The sequence below is a fragment of the Diorhabda carinulata genome, chromosome 1 (assembly GCF_026250575.1).
Source record: "Diorhabda carinulata isolate Delta chromosome 1, icDioCari1.1, whole genome shotgun sequence".
In the NCBI taxonomy this organism is placed as follows: domain Eukaryota; kingdom Metazoa; phylum Arthropoda; class Insecta; order Coleoptera; family Chrysomelidae; genus Diorhabda; species Diorhabda carinulata.
In genome coordinates this window covers 4,479,204-4,500,751 of record NC_079460.1, presented here as the reverse complement: position 1 = coordinate 4,500,751, position 21,548 = coordinate 4,479,204, and the positions used below count along the sequence as shown (strand labels likewise).

The 21,548-nt window shown below is 33.7% G+C and overlaps 1 protein-coding gene across 1 annotated transcript in view; it reads right to left on the bottom strand.

The window, feature by feature from the left end:
• LOC130898241 (protein doublesex) overlaps window positions 1-21,548 on the bottom strand; it is a 158,930-nt gene that overhangs the window by 34,117 nt on the left and 103,265 nt on the right. The window contains exons 3-5 of the mRNA XM_057807416.1: window positions 20,905-21,048; window positions 2,359-2,392; window positions 1,910-2,160 (exon numbers count right to left, since the gene is read on the bottom strand). Of these exons, the coding sequence (XP_057663399.1) occupies window positions 1,914-2,160; window positions 2,359-2,392; window positions 20,905-21,048 (425 nt within the window). The 3' untranslated portion in view covers window positions 1,910-1,913. The remainder of the gene's footprint in view (window positions 1-1,909; window positions 2,161-2,358; window positions 2,393-20,904; window positions 21,049-21,548) is intronic.

The following is a 21,548-nucleotide window of genomic DNA, read 5'->3' as shown; positions in this document are numbered from 1 at the left end:
ACTTTTTGTACACACCCTGTATGAAATTTTTCAACATAGATTTAAATACGTCTGACTTTGCTTACAGCAACGGATTAGAAACAATTTTCATATTTTTAAGGGTATTTTCGTAAAAAAATAATTTATAAGGGTCTGCAATGATCAAATTTTTTAGAAAAAAATTGATAACTCTAAAAGTATGCATTTTTGGAAAAAAGTTTTTACACAAAAGTATACTAAAATTTTACGCAGATTTAAAAAATATTTTAATATATAAGGTGTTCTATTTAAAATAACAAAGTTGCAGTCGACTTCTGGTAGAATTCATAAAAAAAAATATTCAAAAATCGTTTCAAATCTATTAACGAGGATTAGGCATCGTGACACACGTCGAAGAACTGTTTCGTCATTTCAAAAACAAGTCTCTCTAGAAATGCAATTGATCGATTTAAAAAGTTGAGCTATGTGGAATAGAAATTTTACAGAGTTGAAAAGCTAGCCAGAAAAGCTGGAGATCCAGAACTGTATGTACGTAAAACAATAAAAGTGTACAGCTCTGAAAGAAATGTCGAAATATTTGAGGCTCGGATCGACATATTCGTGCGAGCAGGCGAATATAAGAATCTAACTAACAAACGTGCTTAAAACTCAAAACTTCCTAAAACCATGCAAAGACAACACTGCTATTGAATTTGATTGCCTAATGGGCTCAAAAGGTTGCCGATCACTACAATTATAATGTCCACCTAGTACAACAGTCTCTTCTTCTTTGAGAATTTAGTAAGGTATTTTCTTTAAAATTACTGATAATTTTATTATCCCATTCTTTAAGGTGAATACCTGTTCCAAATTTATATGAATTAAGAAATAGTAAATTGAATGAACATTCAAATTTTGACTTTTGTATTTGCTCCCTCAAGTATCTCTATTCCATATCCCACTTCTAGAGCTTTCTCAGTCATGACCTGCTCTAGCATAGTTGAATTTTACTCGAATTATAATTGAATATACCTTCTTAGAGCTTTTAACATGTTTTTGTTGATGTTAAGTTTCTTTTCACGAAGAACCAATTCTAAAAGAACAGAAAAAAATTGACGTTGCGATTTATAAAGATAAAATTCACAAATACTATGAGCTTCAAGAAAAAAGAAGAAGACCAAAAAGGTGCGTGAGATACCAAAGAAAATAAGGAGAAAACAATCAATGTTTCAACTTCATTAGTTGTGAGATATTGAAGAAATTACATACAAAAGTAGTACCAAAATTAACGGTATTAACTAATGCATCAATTATATTTCGATTCCATAAAAAGTATAAATGAGGAACTAAAATAGGTGTAGGTGTTTTATTACTACCTGTAATCTCAAGGATATTGAGAATGGGAAAGCGCTTAACAAGGTACGATCAGCGATAGTTTAGGGTGGAATGGAAACTGAGATCAAAGCAATAAATGCAGGGATTAGATCGGTAACAGCGAATATAGAAGAAACTTTGAATGAAGAACATTCAAATTGTGACTTTAGTATTTGCTCCCTCACGGATCTCTAATCTATAACTCATTTGTAGAGCTTTCTCAGTCATGACCTGCTCTACCATAGTTGACTTCTACTCGAATTATAACTTCTAAAATTTTTTAACATGTTTTTGTTGATGTTAGATCCTTTTTGAAAAAAAAAACAGTTCCAAAAATTGACGTTTCGACCTAAAGTCAAGACGATTTATAAAGATAAACTGAAATATTTTATATGATTGAGCGTTATATTTTCAAAGACTTTTCTGGTAAAATAGAGGAGATCAACATTCAGAGAAACTTTATAATCACTAAGTTTCCCTAATATCAATGTATTTGAATGAATTTACTATGAATTAACCCCAGAAAGATAAATATGTGACGCATACAAAAAATAAGTAACAACAACATTATTATTACCTCATCACGCACGACTTCCTGGTCTAATTGGGCTAGATCTTGGCCTATTTGGCGTAGAATTGGCTAACGGCGAGGTTGGTGTGATTGGAGATGTTGGTGAAGAGCAAACTGTTGGTGCCGTAGTGAGCAGCGTCGACGAGGGATAATGACAGATCGGAGGTAAGAACCAGGGCTGATACAGCGCTGATGGATACAAGTTAGGATATGGAATGGTTTGATAGCTGCATTGTAGCGAGATACTAGGCAATGCTCTGAAAAAGAAGAAATTCAATATTTAATCAAATAAATGGATATCTTAAAAAAATTTCTTAATGATATTTTGACTTTTATTAATAGTAGTAGTTCAAAATAAATTCTCTACATTTCTTTTCGAATATCATTGATTGCACATTTGTTTTATCAAAAATATTTCCAAATCAAATCAAATTAATAATTCATTAAGTCCTTACCTAGCTGCTAATATAGTTTGGACTTCCCGGAAAGCTGAAACAGTAAAAATATGAAATTAACACAATGAAAAAAAATGTACTAAAAATAGGATTGGAAATATTTGTTGAATTAAATAAAAATTAGCTCCAATATTTAACACATTTAAACTAGAAAGTCACTTATTTTGTTAAAATATATACACGATGTCGCATCTGAGGGTCGTGGCGGAATGGAAAGTCGACAATTTGCAATAATAGTGATTCAGCGACTGAAGCGCGAAGAGATTATACAATATTATATGGGTGATTCCATTATAACTGTGATATTCAATGTCCTGTATTGTTTTTTTGTACTAGTCATTAATTAATAATCAATTAATAAAAATTTTGTGTTAATTGAATAATTCTTAAGATATTTAAACATTATTTTTATACAATATAACTTGCCACTTAAAGAAAACTTATACTACATCACTTGAATGTCAGTACCGTGTCATGTCCATTCCTAGAATTTACCGATAAATTATTAATTTTTTTTGTCGTAACAAATGATTTAAACTAATTACCTTATAAATTCTAATGTTTATGATCAAACTGAGGAAAATTGATGCACTTGTTGTTTAATATCTTAAGTTACCATGTCAGTACCGTGGATAAATGAGTCAGTACCGTGGAACTCAAAATCCGACATTTGTGTCTTGCTCGTGATACTTTGAAGTTGTAGTAAATTCCTCTTAGAGTTTTATTTTTACAGTAAAATAGATGAATAATATGCATAAAAAAGTTAGAAAAGTTAAATTTTAAAATCTTGAAATTTTGAATACAAAAAATCACAGTTAGAACGGAATCACCCATATGTTTTCATCACACAAAATTTGAAGAAACTGAACCAAAAAACAACCTGGGCTGCAAAAGTAACGTAAACAGAAAAAATACCTTAATAAGCTCAGATTCATTATTTAAAGAAATTTATGAATTAAATTAATTTCACCCAGTCACGCCACTGCTTATCGCAGACTGTCAAGCGGGAATATTTCAGCTTCGGCCAATAGAAATGCATTTATGGTAACGATTCGATGTTTTCATTGGTAAACAGTGGAGATGATGAGTCCACGTGGACTCATGTGTTTGTTAGATGTTTAAAGGGACGTAAACATTATTTTTCATTTATTAATTTAGTATGAGTGCCGTGTCTCGTATCACTATCTTCTGCAATTGATATCGTAAGAACTATAATGTTTTAAACATGAAATAATGGGCTACCGATGAAAGGAGCTTCTTGGCGCGAAATTCAAATATTCCTCCATCTTACTATCTTACTTTGTATTTTTTAAATACCGTTCGTTTGAGTTCATTTCATGGATTAAAACAGTTCCTACCTAATTATTTGTCGTTAAAATGGCCGTGCAGCAAAAATAATTTCCTTCAATATCCACTCAATTTAAGCGTATTATTTAAAGTTTGTATTTTCGTTGGCGTTTAATTGCGACTATAAGTCTTAACAAGCATAGTATGAACACTATTAGAGAGAAGAATTAAATTTGTCCAAAATGCAAACAAAATTTTCGAAATTACCTTCACTAATAATGACCGTAGTAAAGGATCGCGCGAAATGCGACCTCAGCCAATTGATACTTAATGGCGAGTATCGCGTAATACGTCAATAAGTCGAAAGCACGCATATGCACATACTAAAAGTATTATAACCTTTCGCATTTATGTAGCCATAAATTATACTTTAATGATTCTGTGCAGTTGTTTTAAACATTTTACAGCATTATACCTACCGGTTGTGTTTTACAAAAAATTATTCACACTTTATTCTTATATTGGTTTATTTGTAGCTGGGTTCGCATCCGTGGATGCCTTTTGTAAATGACCGTGATTTTTTTTTGTTTTTTTAGCGGCAAATTAAACAATCGATACTTCTGTATCATTGTCACGAACCACGGACAAAACTAGCCGTTACAAAATATTTAAATTTCATATTAAATTGAGATGTTTATTAAATTTCGTTATGTAGAGTAAGAGTAGTAGAAAATTTCTTACGGTGTATTTATTTATTCATTTATTTATTTATTTACACCATTCTACAGCCCAAGGTCCAATTGAAAGGTAAGAAAGACATACATGAGACTTAACAATTAGGTAATTTTATACTTTCGCGGTCCCCTCGTTTTTTGGCTCTAGAAAATCGAAAAATTATCCGATTTCGATAATTTTTTTTTAAAATCTTTGTTTTTACTAGGGCGGCTTTACGTACTTGTATCGGTTTCAGGACTTTAAATGTTCATGAAAAAGCACTCATTCACTTATAAATGTTGATAACTTTTTTCCGGATAATAAAATAAAGTTTTTATATATTTTTTATAATCTACCCAAAAAACGAACAAATTGGAAAGAAAATTATACAAAAATGTTGACTTATCATGTTTTTATAATGGCAAAATTATATTGGTTTCGGGGCTTTAAATGTTCATGAAAAAGCACTCATTCACGTATAAATGTTGATAACTTTTTTCCGGATAATAAAATAAAGTTTTTATATATTTTTTATAATCTACACAAAAAAAACGAACAAATTGGGAAGAAAATTATACAAAAATGTTGATTAATCATGTTTTTATGATGGAAAACTTATTTTGGTTTCCGAGGTTAAATGTTGATAACTTTTTTCCGGATAATGAAATGAAGTTTTTATATTTTTTTTCATAATATACACAAAAAAAACGCACAAATTGAAATAAAAAATTATACAAAAATGTTGATTTATCATGTTTTTATAATTAAAAACTTATATTGGTTTCCGGGGTTTGAATGTACATGAAAATACACTAATTCTTGTATAATGTTAATAACTTTTTTACGAATAATAAAATGGAGTTTTATAATTTTTTTTTCATAATTCACACAAAAAAAACGAACAAAATGAAAAAAAAAAATTATACAAAACTGTTGATTTATCATGTTTTCATAATGGAAAACTTATATTGGTTCCGGGGCTTAAATTTTCATGAAAATGCACCCTTCCACGTATAATTGCTGATAACTTATTTCCGAATAATAAAATGAAGTTTTTATTTTTTTTTATAATATACACAGAAAAAAGAACAAACTGCAAGAAAAACTATACAAAAATGTTGATTTATCATGTTTTTATGACGGAAAACTTATATCGGTTTTTGGGGCTTAACTGTTCATGAAAATGCAATTATTCGCGTATAAATGTTGATAACTTTTTTCCGGATGATAAAATGAAGTTATTCTATTATTGTCTCATAATCTACACAAAAACAAAAATGTTGATTTATCATGTTTTTACAATTAAAAATAATAAGAATTTCTCTTAAAATTTACCTTTTCTCATATACAATCATTTGTACCTTTTTTATTAAGTAATCATTAAAGTTATATGAACAAAAACATTCTTAAAATCACTCATTGTAATCAAGTGTAAAATATTAAAAGTTAACTTTGAAAAATTTAAAATTTTCACCATTAAAAAATGGAATCTTACTAAAGTTGACTGTTAAAGAGAATTGGGAATGGGGCGAGGGTCGGGGGATGTTTGAAAAGCAAATGTTCTGAGTTTTTAGCACACCCCTCTAACCTAAACTAACCTAACCTAGTCTATATCCTAATTTAACCTAACCTAACCAATATAAGTTTTCATTTTTTTATTCCCATATTTTTTTTCATAAATTAGCCGTAAAAACGAAAATTTAAAAAAAAATTTATCGAAATCGGATGATTTTTCGATTTTCTAAAACCAAAAAAAAGAGGGTACAGCGAAAGTATATAAAATCAGCAAATCCAACATTATTTCCAAAGCTTGTAATAATTTATATTTTTGATTATTTATCATGCAAAGAATTATTAAAATTACGAGAAGCATCGACTGAATAAGAATGTAATATACGGCCCAAGTCGGTGGATGCGCGCGCATGCACACAGAAGACGCAGCGATGCAGTTGTGGTTGTGGTTGAAATGTTTCTGCACTCGAACAAGTAAAACTGAAGAATGAAGTAGAGCATCGCTCGTGTTTAATATAACTTTAGTTTATTGCATTAGTCTACTACGTCTTCCACCTAACCAACCTAACCTTTTCATTTTTTCTATTCCCATATTTTTTATTTCATAAATCCGCCGTGAAACCGAAGAATTAAAAAAAAATTCATCGAAATCGGATTGTTTTTCGATTTTCTAGAGCCAAAAAAAAAAACGAGGGTACCGCGAAAATATAAAATGACCAACAATTAAAGTTGTAATGTACAAATAAACAATTTAGTAAATTTAGATGAAGTGTAAATAATATATACACAAAAATACGAGATCAGTTAATACAGCAGTTCTAGAATTCCATGATAACTCTACCAAATAAGAATAATGAGAAAGTTATAGGTATGAATTTTGAGATATGGCAACACTGATGTGATTATGTCAAATCTGAATTGCCAAGTTTGACATTTTTAATGGTGAAAGTACTCAAAACGTTTTGTCATACGAATGCTAGTTGAGTTGATTAGAGATACTAGAGAAACATGCATCTTGGTTAAAAGATGTCGCTTTTACTATTGATGATGTAGCACCATCTCGAGCCTCAATGTTTCATTGGTTTTCCGAATTCAATCGTAGTCGCACTTCGCTACAAGATTAATTTCGTGAAGGTCCTCCAAAATCTGTTGTTGTACCAGAGCACATCGATGCTGTGCATCAAATCATATTGTGCGATTGTCACGTGACATACCGTGAGATACGAGGATGGCCCAACAGAAAGAAAACACAAAAATTTTGGAAAAAATACAGTTTTCCCAGAATGTTCAATAAATTCGTGACTCTTTTTATAATAATAATCGTCAAGCTTCTCAAAATAGCCATTAGCCGCTAGGACTGTTTAAAAATTTTTGACCACCGATCCTTTTTTTTAAGTCTGGAAACAAAAAATAATCTGACGCCATGACCTTGCTTGCAGATGGAACGGTCTTCGCCTTCTTTGACGTTTGTTTCGAGTATGACCCACGCTTCATCCATGGTTAAGAAACTTGCAAAATTTCTGTAAAACGATGTATTGCAGTTTTTGAAATTTCTACTATGTCTGGTAGCTCATGCACTTTGAGTCGACGATCATCCACTGGATTTTCTTTAACATTTCTAGACTCTTAACCTCATTTGGTCGACCACTGCGATGGTGGTCTTCGCAGATCCTACAGCTTCGTTCAAACACTGCTACTGTTAATGACGAATGAGTAGAATCACTAAAAACGGTCACTATTGATGATGGCAGCCAAACAAATACCAAACAACGTGGCGTCTTCAAACTTGAAACATATGTGGTGTATCTCTAGGTCAGGCCAGATACTTCTGGGACCATCATCGTATAAAAACAACATGAAAAGTTTATTTTTAATTTGATATTCTCACTTTTCAAATCAAGTCAAAATATTTAATATCTAAAATGTAGATGAAAAAGTTTCAAATTGTATTTTACTTTAATGTCATCAGTATTTCATCATTCTCGATGATTTGAAAGACAATAAAACTCATACAATTAAAATAATTATCCTTTAAGTATTCACCTTCCAAATAAACTTGAGTATAGATACTTTTTTACTTAAATTTAAATATAATGTAGCGACAGTACTTACGTATTTAAGTTAATTTGTAATTTTGTAAATGAATACCATTAAAATCTTAATTATATTGAAATATGTACACACGTGTATTAATTGTCTATTCTATACTATGTGAAAATTCGTATGGTTATTTCTCATTGTGTTGGAATATTTCGATGAATATTCATTCTAACTAAACTGGTGGCAGAATAAATGAATAAGTATCAAAAGATTTTTTAGAAAATCAAAAATACATCTGTTCAAACAATAAAAGAAAATACAGAAATTTAGCGACGATATTTTTCAATAATATTAATATAAAAATAGACATCTCAATTTTCAGTAGTTTTCTTAATGCAACTTTTTTTGACACCTCATCTTTCTCTTATTCCCATCAAATAAAGTCAAATTTCGTTTTCTGTAATTTCTTCATACCACTTTCTATTTTTCAGTTTTCGTTCGTTGATCATCCACCATGCATTCAGTGATGAAGTATGACTTCTGGAAGGAAGTTATGGAGCTTGATTCTTTGGTAACACCATGACAATATTTGGATAATGTTTACAAAACCAATTTTCTGATCTTCCTATTTTTTTTTTGATGAAAAGGAAAATGCATCAAGAACAAAGATGTTCAGCCCTGGTGCGGTCCATAGATTCGTAATTGCACTTTCCTCACAGTCCACAGCGGTCATATGGATCGCACGACGTATTTTATTTCGAACCTTCTCCACGGTTTGGTTGACCATCCTAGACCCTTGAATCATTACCTTAAACTTGGTCTTTTTGTTTTTTTTTTTCATGATTTTTTTACTACACCCTCACAATCTCTTTGCACGTTGTGAATTGGACCTTCTTTCTTCACTAGGAAATGGTTTTTTTTTGTTTTGTTATCTCTCGATCAGCCACAGCCGTAATTTCTTTCGTCAGTAACTTCTTTGCTACACTGATTTGAGATTCAGTAATTGCTATATTCTTAAATAAAGAATATAAGCCATTTCTCTACCTATTAACAGCTCAATAGCAACTTTCCTATACCATTCATGTCAATGCTTAATATCTCATCATGCTTTATAGAAAACATCAACAATTTCATGTTTCTTCGGCTTGTTTTGCACAATGTCTATGAGTAGTCCTTTCCGCACTTTTTATTATTTTTTCTTGGATTCACACCCTTTATGGAGTGTAAAAATACAATAGAATTGTTTGGCCCTGGAGAAAGTTTATCAATTTTGGTTGATGTTCAACGTGTTAAAAAATACGTAAAAATCGTCACATTTGCACTTTACTTTTCAATGGAAACAAATGTAGAAGAAGATACCCGAAAGCTACAAACAGCTACTGATGCTAATATGACATGGAAGGAGTAAAAAAGGAAAGAACTAGCTACAAAATAGCACAAAGAGTTTTTACAAAACAGGAAATTAATCTAATAAAACGAGCAAAGGCAAAGTCGAAGGAATAAAGGATAAAGAATGCAGACTGACAGAAGAAGACCACCAATACAAACAAATATGGGTAGATTACTTTAAGGACTTGCTAACTGAACCAAGCACAAAAGATGACGAGGAACAGGAGAAGAAAGAAATCATAAATGAGAAATAAAAAAAAACACCTGGTGAAGATGAAATAGGCACAGAGCTGATAAAGTATGGAGGAACCAAACTACAAGAAAGAATATACTAATTAGGAAAATATTGTTTGAGGAAATAGGACAAATTATTACTATAAACAAGAAAGATTATCAATACCAGTGCAGTTACTAAAGGGAGATCATCCTATTAAACGTTGCGTCTAACATACTATCAACATTAATTCAAAAATGACTAGCTAGTATCAAATAGACATGGAAATGCTCTTCAGGGATTCTCAACAGGTCTTTGACTTAGTTTATTGACAGCACTGAAAGAACAAGGTATAGATGCAAGACTACAAAAATGAACAAAGATGACTATAAGCGAAACAAGTGTCAGCATACTAAAAGCTGAAGGAGAATTCATAAAGGGAATTTGAGGTGAAGTGGTAGACAAATACTCGTTTACGCTGATGATATAATACTTGTAACAAAAAGAAGAACCAGTAAAGTGAAAGGGAGTATAGGGTAACCTAACCTAACCAAAGAATACCTTGAAGATAGATGCTCAACTCAATACAGAAGAGACATGTCGACTTATAAATGATTCAGAGCTAATCAAAAATTTCGACAGCTTAGAGCATAGAAAAAACATCGTTGACACAATCCCACCTAGAGCAGTATCTGCAAAACATATTCGACAGGTAGATATAGTTCATCTATAGCACATATGGGCAACCACCGGCCCGCGGGCCGGATCCGGCCCCGTGTAAGATATGATCCGGCCCGCGAGACATTTTGGAAAAACCCAATTAAAAAAATATTACACTAAACTAAGTACTTATACTTAGTACTAGTACATATACTTATACTAGTACATATCTTTAAAAGAAAACACTTGTTTGTACTTTTTATCTTATCCGGCACCGGATATGATATGAATAGAGTATAAAAATGTGGAGTCATCAATAGACTAATGAATCCCATAAACTACACAAGTTTCCTTGTGTTTCCTTAGTTTAATCACGGGACTGACGGTGAGGCGGCAAACATCAAAACTTTCGATGTTTTCCGCCTCACTCTTTGATAATCACCGCCACTCGGCTTGCTCGATCAAATTCTTTGAAGTTTGCCACCTCACGGGCTACACATCAAAAGATTTTATTTATTGCTTCTCGATTATTCTAAACTAGTTTATTCCAGATTATTCCATCATATAAGCGGGTGGATGGCCCGAAAGTTAGTTCAGTTCTATTTGAGCTACCGAGGTGATAACTCAGACAAGTGATATCCTAGCGAACGGCTAGAGCCGTCAACTTGCTTTGTGAATTTGTGTGCATCTTGAGTGGTTACTAACTATAGTTTGTTATTAAGTTTATTGAACGAAAAGTAAAAAAAAATGATGTCTGGTGGAAAGAAACGAAAAGTAGATACAGAGGGTCGCCAGTTTCAAGAAAAATGGACTGAAGAATTCTTTTTTATCTTGCACAATGGTAAGCCTATTTGTTTGCTTTGTAATGAATCCATTTCAGTAATGAGAGAATTCAATATAAAGAGGCATTACTCAACTAAGCATGCTACACAGCACTCACTGACAGGACAATTAAGAACAGACAAAATCCAGAAGCTTAGAGCAAATATTGAAAAACAGCAACAAATGTTTTATAAACAAAGAACACAACTTGATAATGTTGTGAAAGCTAGTTTTATAGTTAGCTCAAAATTGGCAAAGGCATTAAAACCATTTGCCGAAGGAGAATTTATCAAGGAGTGTATGTTAGAAGTTTGCGGTGTTTTGTGTCCTGAAAAGAAAAATGAATTTGAAAAAATTAGTTTGTCAAGACGAACTGTTGTTCGACGTATAGAAATGATGGTTAATGATATAAAACCAACATTGACTGACCGTATGGCTGGTTTTGAATCATTTTCCATAGCATTAGACGAGAGCACCGATTTCTCTGACACAGCTCAACTGGCTATATTTATTCGAGGTATTGATAAGGAGTTCACTGTTACTGAGGAATTGCTAGCTTTACAGCCGCTAAAAGCAACCACTACAGGAGAGGATATTTTTAATGAAGTTCAAAAGGTATTCACAAGTTTTGGCCTGCCATGGTCAAAATTAATTGGAGTATGCACTGATGGTGAACCTTCTATGGTCGGCTTACGAAAAGGTTTCATCGGAATTTTGAATGAAAAAGCAACAGAATTAAATGTGCAAAAAGATGATTTGATAGTCCTTCATTGCATTATCCACCAACAGAACTTCTAAATTCTAAGTCCATTCGACTCCACAATGTTATGGTTGTGGTAGTAAAAACCATCAACTTTATTCGATCCCGAGGGCTTAACCATCGTCAGTTCAAGACGTTTTTGGATGAAATATCAGCTGAATATAACGACGTAACATATTATTGTGGAGTCAGATGGATGAGCAAAGGAAAAATGTTGAAACGGTTTTACGAGCTTAGAAATGAGATAGCAGACTTTATGAAAATAAAAGATAAACCACTATCTGAATTAAGTGACCCAAAATTGATATGTGATTGAGCATTTCTGGTCGATCTTACAGGCTATTTGAATGATTTAAATTTGAAACTTCAAAAACAAGGACAGTTAGTAAATGATTTGTACAGCCATTTGAAAGCATTTCAGATCAAACTACGCTTGTGGGAGTCACAGATGCAGTCTGGTAACAGTTACCATTTCAACACGCTCTCTGCGTATGAAAATATTGCTTATGCTCAATATGCTGAAGAACTCAAGTTACTGTCGGAACAATTTTTGAACAGACTTTAGCGAAACATGGAATAATGTTTCAATTTATTTGCTACTCCTACAAAATGTAATGTACAAAATGCTCCAATACACTTACAAATGGAGTTAATCGAGATTCAAGAAAACTTACTCCTAAAATCCAAATTTGAAGACGTAGAGTTGTGCGATTTCTACAAAAAATACCTAGAAGAAGACAATTTTCCGCAGCTTAGAAAATATATAAATGCGAACAGTTCTTTTCATTGATGAAAGTTAATAAATCAACACATCGTACAAGACTGACTGACGATAATTTGGAAAATTCTTTACGTCTTTGTATCAGTGGAATTCATCCAAATATCGATGGATTAGTTTCCCAAATTCAAGCTTAAGTGTCTCATTGATTTCAGTGTAGTTGGTAACAATTGCAAATGTAACTATTTAATTATAATGTTGTACCATTTTTTAAAATTTCATTTTGTTATTTTAATAAATACAATAATCACATTGTCAATATACACATACATGTCAATAATAAATACATAATACTACAATAATAACATTGTCTATTATTTCATGTCTAATATCTATCGCAAAAAAATATTATCACTACTTTAAAATGCACTAAGTACTTTTAAACGCGGCCTGCGAACGTGTTGCACGCTAAAGTTTGGCCCTCAGCATGTCAAAGGTTGCCCATACCTGATCTATAGCTATCAATATGACCAGGAAATAGGAAAGTGTGGCGGGAGGTGTAGACATGAACTGTGGGGATTGATCGACCCCAACAAGAGGATCAATAAATCATATTTGCGGCGCAACCTCATCAGGGGTGGTAAGCTATTATTATTGTTATAGACAGAAAATCCTAAATGTCAACATATAACAAATTGTTGATATACAAGTAAATTTCAAAACCGATCTGGACATACGGACTATAGCCCCCTGCAGGTCAAGAAACATACTATATTCGAAATCCAAATTTGTAAAGGAGTCTTAACAGTGAAGATAAAAACCGAAAGCACTTAGATAAGGCAGAGACTTGATAAACAAGACCTAAAGAGAAGATTGAAGAGGATAAAACCTTCAGACCGAGTGGAAATATCTCATCATCAATTCTGAAAGAATAAAAATTTAACAATTCAAATGTGAAATGTCGTCAACACATATCAAATGATAATATTCCATATTATTCAAATTTCTTTCGTTTATGGGTTTATCTACACAGTATTCAGTTATTTACCTTTACAGTTTGCCTTAACGGCATATAATTCATCGGGAGTTTCCAGAAATATGAAAACTCATAAAATGTTTTATTAGCACTATGGGCTATTCTAGGCGTGTTTGTATCACCCTGTACATACATATATGTTTCAAAGCGGATTCAAAATGCAACCAATTAAAAAAACGTTTTAAATAAATTAGAAATCCTGTGGATTGCGCCAATTTTTTTAGTTGCAATCGATAGAAAAGTTTTCTAAGCACTTCGGCAGTCAGTCAGTGACATTGACGGTCGTAAAAATCCCTAACCCTGGCGAGTATTGACTACAATGCGTATGTTGAGACGTCGGTATTCATGAAACTATAGTTTTATTGCCCCGATATTATTCCAAACATACAATAGACTTAAATGCATTTATGAGAAATCGATACGCGATGAAATCATTACAGATAAGAGCTTTATTCCGTAGGTATCACGTGACCTTTATTAGATCCAGTTGCAATCTTACAGTGAAGCCATAAATTTTATGCGCTTTGACTCAGCACGGTGGTTGCTTGCTTTTTAAATTAGGAGTCGTAAAAATAACCACAATTTCTAAGACGGTTGAAAGATTACTTCCAGTCTTCCGTAAACCCTGAAATAATAATGAAATCGCTCTCTGTATTGTATTCTAGTCAAAATAAATAGTAGATATTTCTTTTTAAGACCTATACTCTACCCTGACATAACTCAACCATATATTGGAACGAAATTAGATTCCCTGAAGAATTTTAATGAAGCTTTTCCCCTAAATTTTGACTTTTATGAAATTTAAGAAAATAATTGATGATTTTCATACGAGGGTTTTCCATAATCAATGGGATCCCAATAATCTGCGAACGTTAGAAACGCTGCTAAGCGAGATTTGGTGCAATTGACTTCCTTTCTCCCAGTTTCCGCCACAACGGAAACCTACAACATTAATTATTACCCCAGATACGAAATACGCTTCATGATTCGTTTTTTGTGTTCAAAAAAGATTCCTCCAGTACTAACAAGAGAATTCAAAGACGAACGTACAGACATCCATGACAAACAACGTTCGGACGAAGTGATGGCGAAAGCGGGAGAAGCGATACTGTAAGATCGAAAAGTGTCGATTCGGGTGCTCAGCAAGATAATCCTCGATGTCAGCAAGACCAGCTAATGACAACAAACGGCAACGTATGGAAACGGCTCCTAGTGATTCCCATCTCAGAGGTTTTAAGCTATATTCGCGTTGCCGTGGAAGATACAGCTTACGCGTATAGAAGATGGTACACCCTATGCCAAATGTATTGATCTAAACGTCGAAAAATATATGAATAAATGTTGGGAACCTTATTTTATGGAAAAGACTCGTGGCAGTAATGGTGCGCTGGATGTTAATTTGTCTGTAACGCTTTGACTGGATGTAGGATATGGTTTATTTTAGATAAAGGGAAAATTTTCATCTGCAGATGTGATTGGGTTGACATTCTTTTAGTGTGAAGCTCGCCCAGTCTGTGGAATTTGAAATTGAAATTGAAATAAAATACAAGACAAAGCAAAGCTACTTGAATGATGAATGAGGAAAGCGGCAAAAAGTCTGTCACACCATTAGTGGGTCCAAAATTCCCCTGATGGTGTAGAGGCGTACGTGCACTCAGTTCTCATGTATGAAGCAGAGACATGGACATTGAAAGTGGAACAGACCATCATGGACTCAACATATACCCAACGATGAAGTAAGGGAAAGAAAAGAGAGTTACTAACATCAATAAAGAGAAGAAAAACCCCTTATCTGGGACATATTTACAGTATATAAAAGGAAAAATCGAAGGAAAACCTGGACTTGGTCGCAGACAACATTCATGGTTAGAAAACAAATGCCACTGGACTGGTATGAACATATCATCTTTAATTCGCACCACTCAGGACCGAAATAAGTATGCAGAAATTGTCGCCAACCTTCATTAAATGGAGATGGCACCTGAAGAAGAAGATGACAGGGGAATTATTGTAAATATTGTTTTTGCTGTTAATCCAAAAGGGAATAGGAAAGTTTACTCTTAGTTTTTAAGGAAAAGAGCTATCTAGTAGTAGTCCAGGATGATAAGGGTATTTTTAGTAATGTTTAATTAACTGGTACAAATCACATTTTGGGTTTTAAGGTCATTTAGACCGTTCGTTGGATAAAGTTTGGTAGGATAATGAAAATTTCAATATGAGGAGGGTTTATTGGAGTGGGCCCTGATATAGGAATTGCTCCTCTGTAGGGTCGAGGTTGTGGTGGTTGCATGGGGTTATGTTTGCAAACTTATCTGAAGGAGGAAAAGCGAAGATTTAGAATTTTTGGCTAGAAGAAATCGAAAAGAGAGCCTGCAAGTAAAAACAGTCCTTCTCGTTTTGGTTTTTTTTTGATTTTTTGAAAAATCTGAAAGCCATTTTATTGAAAAGCTAGTTCATCAGGTTACAGGGAAGCCGCAGAACACCTGCAATACCGACGCTCGACGTGTAGGGTAGGTGTTGGGGGTTAGAGTATATCTGATTGAATTGGGAGAGCCGGCGAGAAGTCTGTCGGCAAGGTTGGTTTTAGTATCACCAAAAAAGGGCATTCCTGGAGTTGATGTGGTTACCCACGCGGCTAGTGACGGTACAATTGTATGAGCTGAATGAGGCTACTAGCACGCGTGAAGTGGGGATGGGATTCATGATGTTAGTTGCCAGAATTTCAAGAATTTTGGTGTTAGTTGAAAGGTCGTAGGAAGTTTGGGGTTTTTCCAGGGTGACTGAGTCAGTTTGTGATCAGATGCACCGCAAGAGGGACAGATAGGTTTGGGATTGCAAATATCTGCGGAGTGGTCGGGGTGAAGAGCAGCGGATGCAATATTTGGGAACTGCGGGAATGGAGTTTGAGTTCGAGGCTTCGCAATAGTGCGAAAGCCCGTGGAAGTTGATGCCCTTGGTGAGAACGAAGTCTTTTCAAAAACATTGAGGTGGATCATTGGTGGTGTGTATAAATTTGATATAAACACTGTTGCTGGGATTAAATTAGTACTTGTTAAGCTAAACCTGAAAAAGCTTACTTTGTCTTATAAAAAAGTTTAAAGCAGATAGCATTAAACCAAATAAACTGAAAAAGCATCTAGAAATGAAAATATGTTAAAAACCGTGTGATTTTTGTAATATTTTTGAAAATTGTTTTCAGATGGAAGGAAAAAAACACAAAAAATAACACAAGAAAGCTTCGACATGTTTTTCATGTGTGATGCTATAATTATGATGCTAAAAAAAACGTTGAAAATCATTTAAGGTACTTGATTATTAAAATGCCTAGCAATTTGAAAGTAGACCTGTCAGACTTGAATCATGAAAAGAAGAATAACTGCTAAGATATTCAACCAACTTTTTTCAACAAACTTCTTGGCTTCTGAACTACTTTTTTGTTATAAAGCAGTTTGTACGAGGTCTGGATATTAAATAACAAGACTGGCTACGAAAAAGAGTTTTTCTCATACGTTTTTCCATTGATGGAAGCAGTGCTGGAAGTCTTCTTTGGTGAGAGCCTTTAGAAGCTGTGCCGTTTTTTGCTTTACCGCTTCCATCGACTCAAATCAGGTCCCTTTCAAAGCAGATCTTTCTCTAACCTTTCAAAAAAATCTGAGCAAACCCGTTGACGCAAGAGCTTTTGGTCAGGAATCAGATTTTTGGCACAGACTTTTGTCATGTGTAATTCCTCGAGTAAACTTTTTCTAACCGTTTCTTTATCGGTGTTTACAGCCTCGGCAATAACCCGGATGATCATTCGACGATCTGCACGCACAATTTGGTTGATTTTGGTCACTGTTTCCGGAGTTGAAAGAGTCATAGGGCGACCTGGGCGCTGGTCATCTTCAGTGCTCTCTCGGCCCTCAATTAAGCGCTTACACCACTCAAAAACACGCGCACGAGATAGAGAATTGTCCCCATAGGCCTCTTGCAACAATTTATAGCACTCAGTTTATATTTAGCACGTTCGTTTCAAACCTCTCCTGCACAAATACTATAATAGTGACGGAAACGTGTTTTGAGACGTGTATAGACAAGATATCTAGAGACCCACCCGTCTAGGGCGCCCTCTAGGCGCGCAATCTTGTTATTTAATAGCCAGACCTCGTATCATGAAAAGAGCATTGAACTGAAAATTTTATTATATACAGGTTCCATCATATGATAATTTTTTTAACTGGGAAATTGAGAAATAAAAATGTTAATCAGCACACACACAAAATACAAATTTATTGTTTGCAATTATAATTTTAACTAATCTGTTAAGTATACGTTGAACTAAAAAATCTATCGCATTCAGCTGCCCGAAGTTTTGGAGGAGATTAACATAGGAAGTGTTGGATCGATGAAAATCTAGAAAAAGAAGTTATATTCCAAGCAATGTTGCAACTAACTTGTGGGATTGGGAAGTTTGCCAGTATACAGATTATTTAGGTCAATGTCAAGTTGTTTGTTTTTCCTTTATTTTCTCTATAAATTTTTGTAACCAAACGTTTCGTAGTTTCTGAAAAATATTATTTTAAGTACATATTTCCTAAGAAAAGCAATTTATTAAAAAAAATCGTATTGATGTGCTGTTAAGTATAAACATTTCTTAGAATTCGGTACTAGATTCGGAAAAAAATCCGTAACGAATCGTTTCAAAATTTCGTTTTATTATCTATAAAGCTACCTAATAATATTTCAGAAATAAAAGTTGTATGTTGGGAAACAAAAACTTCATTTAAGTTGCTTTCCACCCACTTTACGATTCTGTTTTGTTACGCGGGACAAAAGAAGTCCTTATATGTATCTCTTTAAAAAAATTTTCACCGTAGGTATATGAGTTTTATGATTATAATATTTCACTAACGCATAAAATCCGAAATTTTTAAACGAAAAATACGCAATACCATCGCTCATAAAATAAATCTTACAAACATTAATAGTAAAGTATTAGATGATTTATTTTATGTAGACTTTTTGCGTCAAAAAGCTTTTTCAAATCACTTTATGACCTTAAAGGTAATCACAAGTATATGGTGTAAATCTTCCGGTCTATCAACTCGTTTCTTGAAACTACACTCGTACTTATTAGAACCATTTATGTGGCAATTTGTGGTTTTTGTATTTGTGTACAGATTGTGAAGTGGATACGATTCAATTTTGCCATAAAATCAACTCGAAACAAATTAAACTACCTACCTACCATTCCTCACAAAGATATTTTCAAAAAAACTAGGTTTTTTCTGTGGCGGAAAAATTTTTTTTTGAAATACAAGGTCTGACTATTAAATAACGAGACTGCGCGCCTAGAGGGCGCCCTAGACGGGTGGTTAAATTAAAAAAAAAAACTCCAACTGAGTGCTATAAATTGTTGCAAGAGGACAATTCAATCTCATGCGCGTGTTTTTGAGTGGTGTAGTGAGAGCCTAGGAAGCACTGAAGATGACCAGCGCCCAGGTCGCCCTGTGACTGTGTCAACTCCGGAAACAGTGACTAAAATCAACCAAATTTGGCGTGCCAATCGTCGAATGAGCATCCGGATGATTGCCGAAGTCTCTGCAAAGTCTGTGACAAAAAATCTGACTCCTGACCAAAATCTCACCATTACACTGCCTGACGCGCGTTTCGACGAGACTGAAGACTGTTTATACTACCACTACACCAACACTGACAATTACAGTCTGACGCGCGTTTCAATAACTAAGTTATCGTCTTCGTCAAGACTGAACGAAAACTAAAACCTAATAATGACTTGACTCACTTGACTTTTATACTGGATTTGCCCACCAATAATCCTCCTCCCGCGAAAATTAATTCCAGCGGGTAATCCTCCTTGACGGAAATCTTCCTATTTATTCATTGATTACTAAACTATAGAGTGAGCTGTAAGAAATTGGCCCTTTGTCCCTATTTAAGCTACTCTTAAATGTAAGAGGTTTTCGAGCTGGAATCAATTTTCGCGAAAGAAGGTTTATTTGTGGGAAAATGCAGTATAAGGTTTCAGCTTACCTTCAGTACCTGAAGACGATAAATTAGTTATCGAAACGCGAATCTCATCAACGGTTCTAGAAATTTAAACTTCTTGGTTCGTAAAGTTAAGTTATTTCTTTCCATTGTTGTGTTAATAATTGTTTTTGGACGCTGTAGACGTTTCCTTCCTAATCAATTTGTATCTGTTGCAAGCTTATGGTATTAGTAACATTCTATACGCTGAAAAAGCTTGCTTACATTTGTCTTCGCTTCTTGAGGAAACCATGGATTGTGTTAGCGTTTTTGTTGTTGATTACGACAATGTTTGCGCCTATCGCCTTTTCAGCAGCTTCTTCTATGTTCTTTCTAATTTTGTCCTAGCTCTCGTTCAAATCTTCCCCCTATTAGAAATTTGAACAAAAATTCCCGCCATTTGCAATACATTTCTGAAGATACCTCGGGGCAGAGAGAAAAGGAATCGTAAAATACGAGGGTCGTTTTTTTTAGCCTCCGATTGCTCCGTGCGCTGTCTGCGAGTGCGATTCTCTCGTACTACAATTCCGCCATTGTTGACATTCAGGCGTCAGTCGGCGTTGTGCTACAGCCACGTAAACATGTCCGCCATTATTCGTGTGTCGTGTCGTGTGTATGGGGAAAACTTAATGAGTGATGATATTGTGCGTGAATAGTGTCGAAATTTTAAAGATGTGCATGATGACGGGGGACAAGGACGCAAATCTATCGTTTCAGATAACCTAGCTCAACGATTTGATTGAAGAAAACCGCAAATTCATCAATAAAATTATTGTTTTATATCAACTTGTCTTCTATTCATAGCTTATCGGAATTTGAAAAATAAACGGTCCTCGTATATGAATCTCTAGTATCTCTCTAGTATTCACGTTGCAAATTGAATTGCTTCGAATTTATATCTTTTGTTTTGCTCTTTCAAGCAACATCAAGTTTATAAAAATCGGCTAAACAAAACCGGACTTACAGACATTGTTAAATAACACGATTCCTACTCACCCCTACTGGTTATTTGAAGAGATAGACTACAACTTTTCAATTGAAAAACGCGCCAAATTTATTGAAGAATTCCATTATCGTATTTTAAGTGCTAATTAATAAGTTCAATTTTTTAAAAAATCTGAAAATATAATCCATATTTTTTTGAGGAGACGTAAATTAATTTTTTTCTGCTTGTAATATGGCCGATGGCCAACCCGGTATAAATTAATAATCTAATTAGCAATATCACAAATGATGCGTTGCCAAATTTTTGGAAACACTTAAGAACCCATTTGTTTACAGTTAAGCCAATCTTTCAGACAATATTCCAAATCTAATTTCTTTCAGTCTAAATCTAAATGTATAAAAATAAATCACGAAACAACTACCTTCTTCTATCCTAATAAAAGCGTCTTCTTCTTTTTGTTTGGAATACTTCAAAATAACACCCACCAATGAAATCATCTTCCAGGACACTTGAAAAGAATCCTTCACCCGTTGACACAGGTTGAGGAGAGTTTCTGCAGTCTGACCTGTTGAAAAAAATAACATGTCATCATTACGGAGAGATAATTTCGTCCAGCAATAGCTTCATGTAGAATACTCCATTCAAATACTTTTTCTTTGTACTTGGTATATCTGATGAAGAACAAGAATACAATGAATCGAAAATTAGAAACAGTTCGATGCAAAATAAACACTAGTTAGGATTTATCTGGATATATCAAGGTAATCAAAATATGTGAAGCTTGTCTAAGTTACAGAGCTGTCAGAAAAAGAAAACGTTGCATAGATAGATCTCCTTGAGTAACATGGCTCAAGATGATACCTATTGAATATCTTCAATAGGTCATCAGAGTATCACTGGAAAATTATAAAAAAAAAACCTATAAGTGTTTTTAGCTAGACGTGGTGAATAAAATAGGTGATGAGTAAATTGTATCAGGATCTGAATCTTAATTTGATGGGAGCTAAATTGAAGTATCTAGCATTGAATCAATTGGAATCAAAAATTTTATTTGCTTGTTTGTAA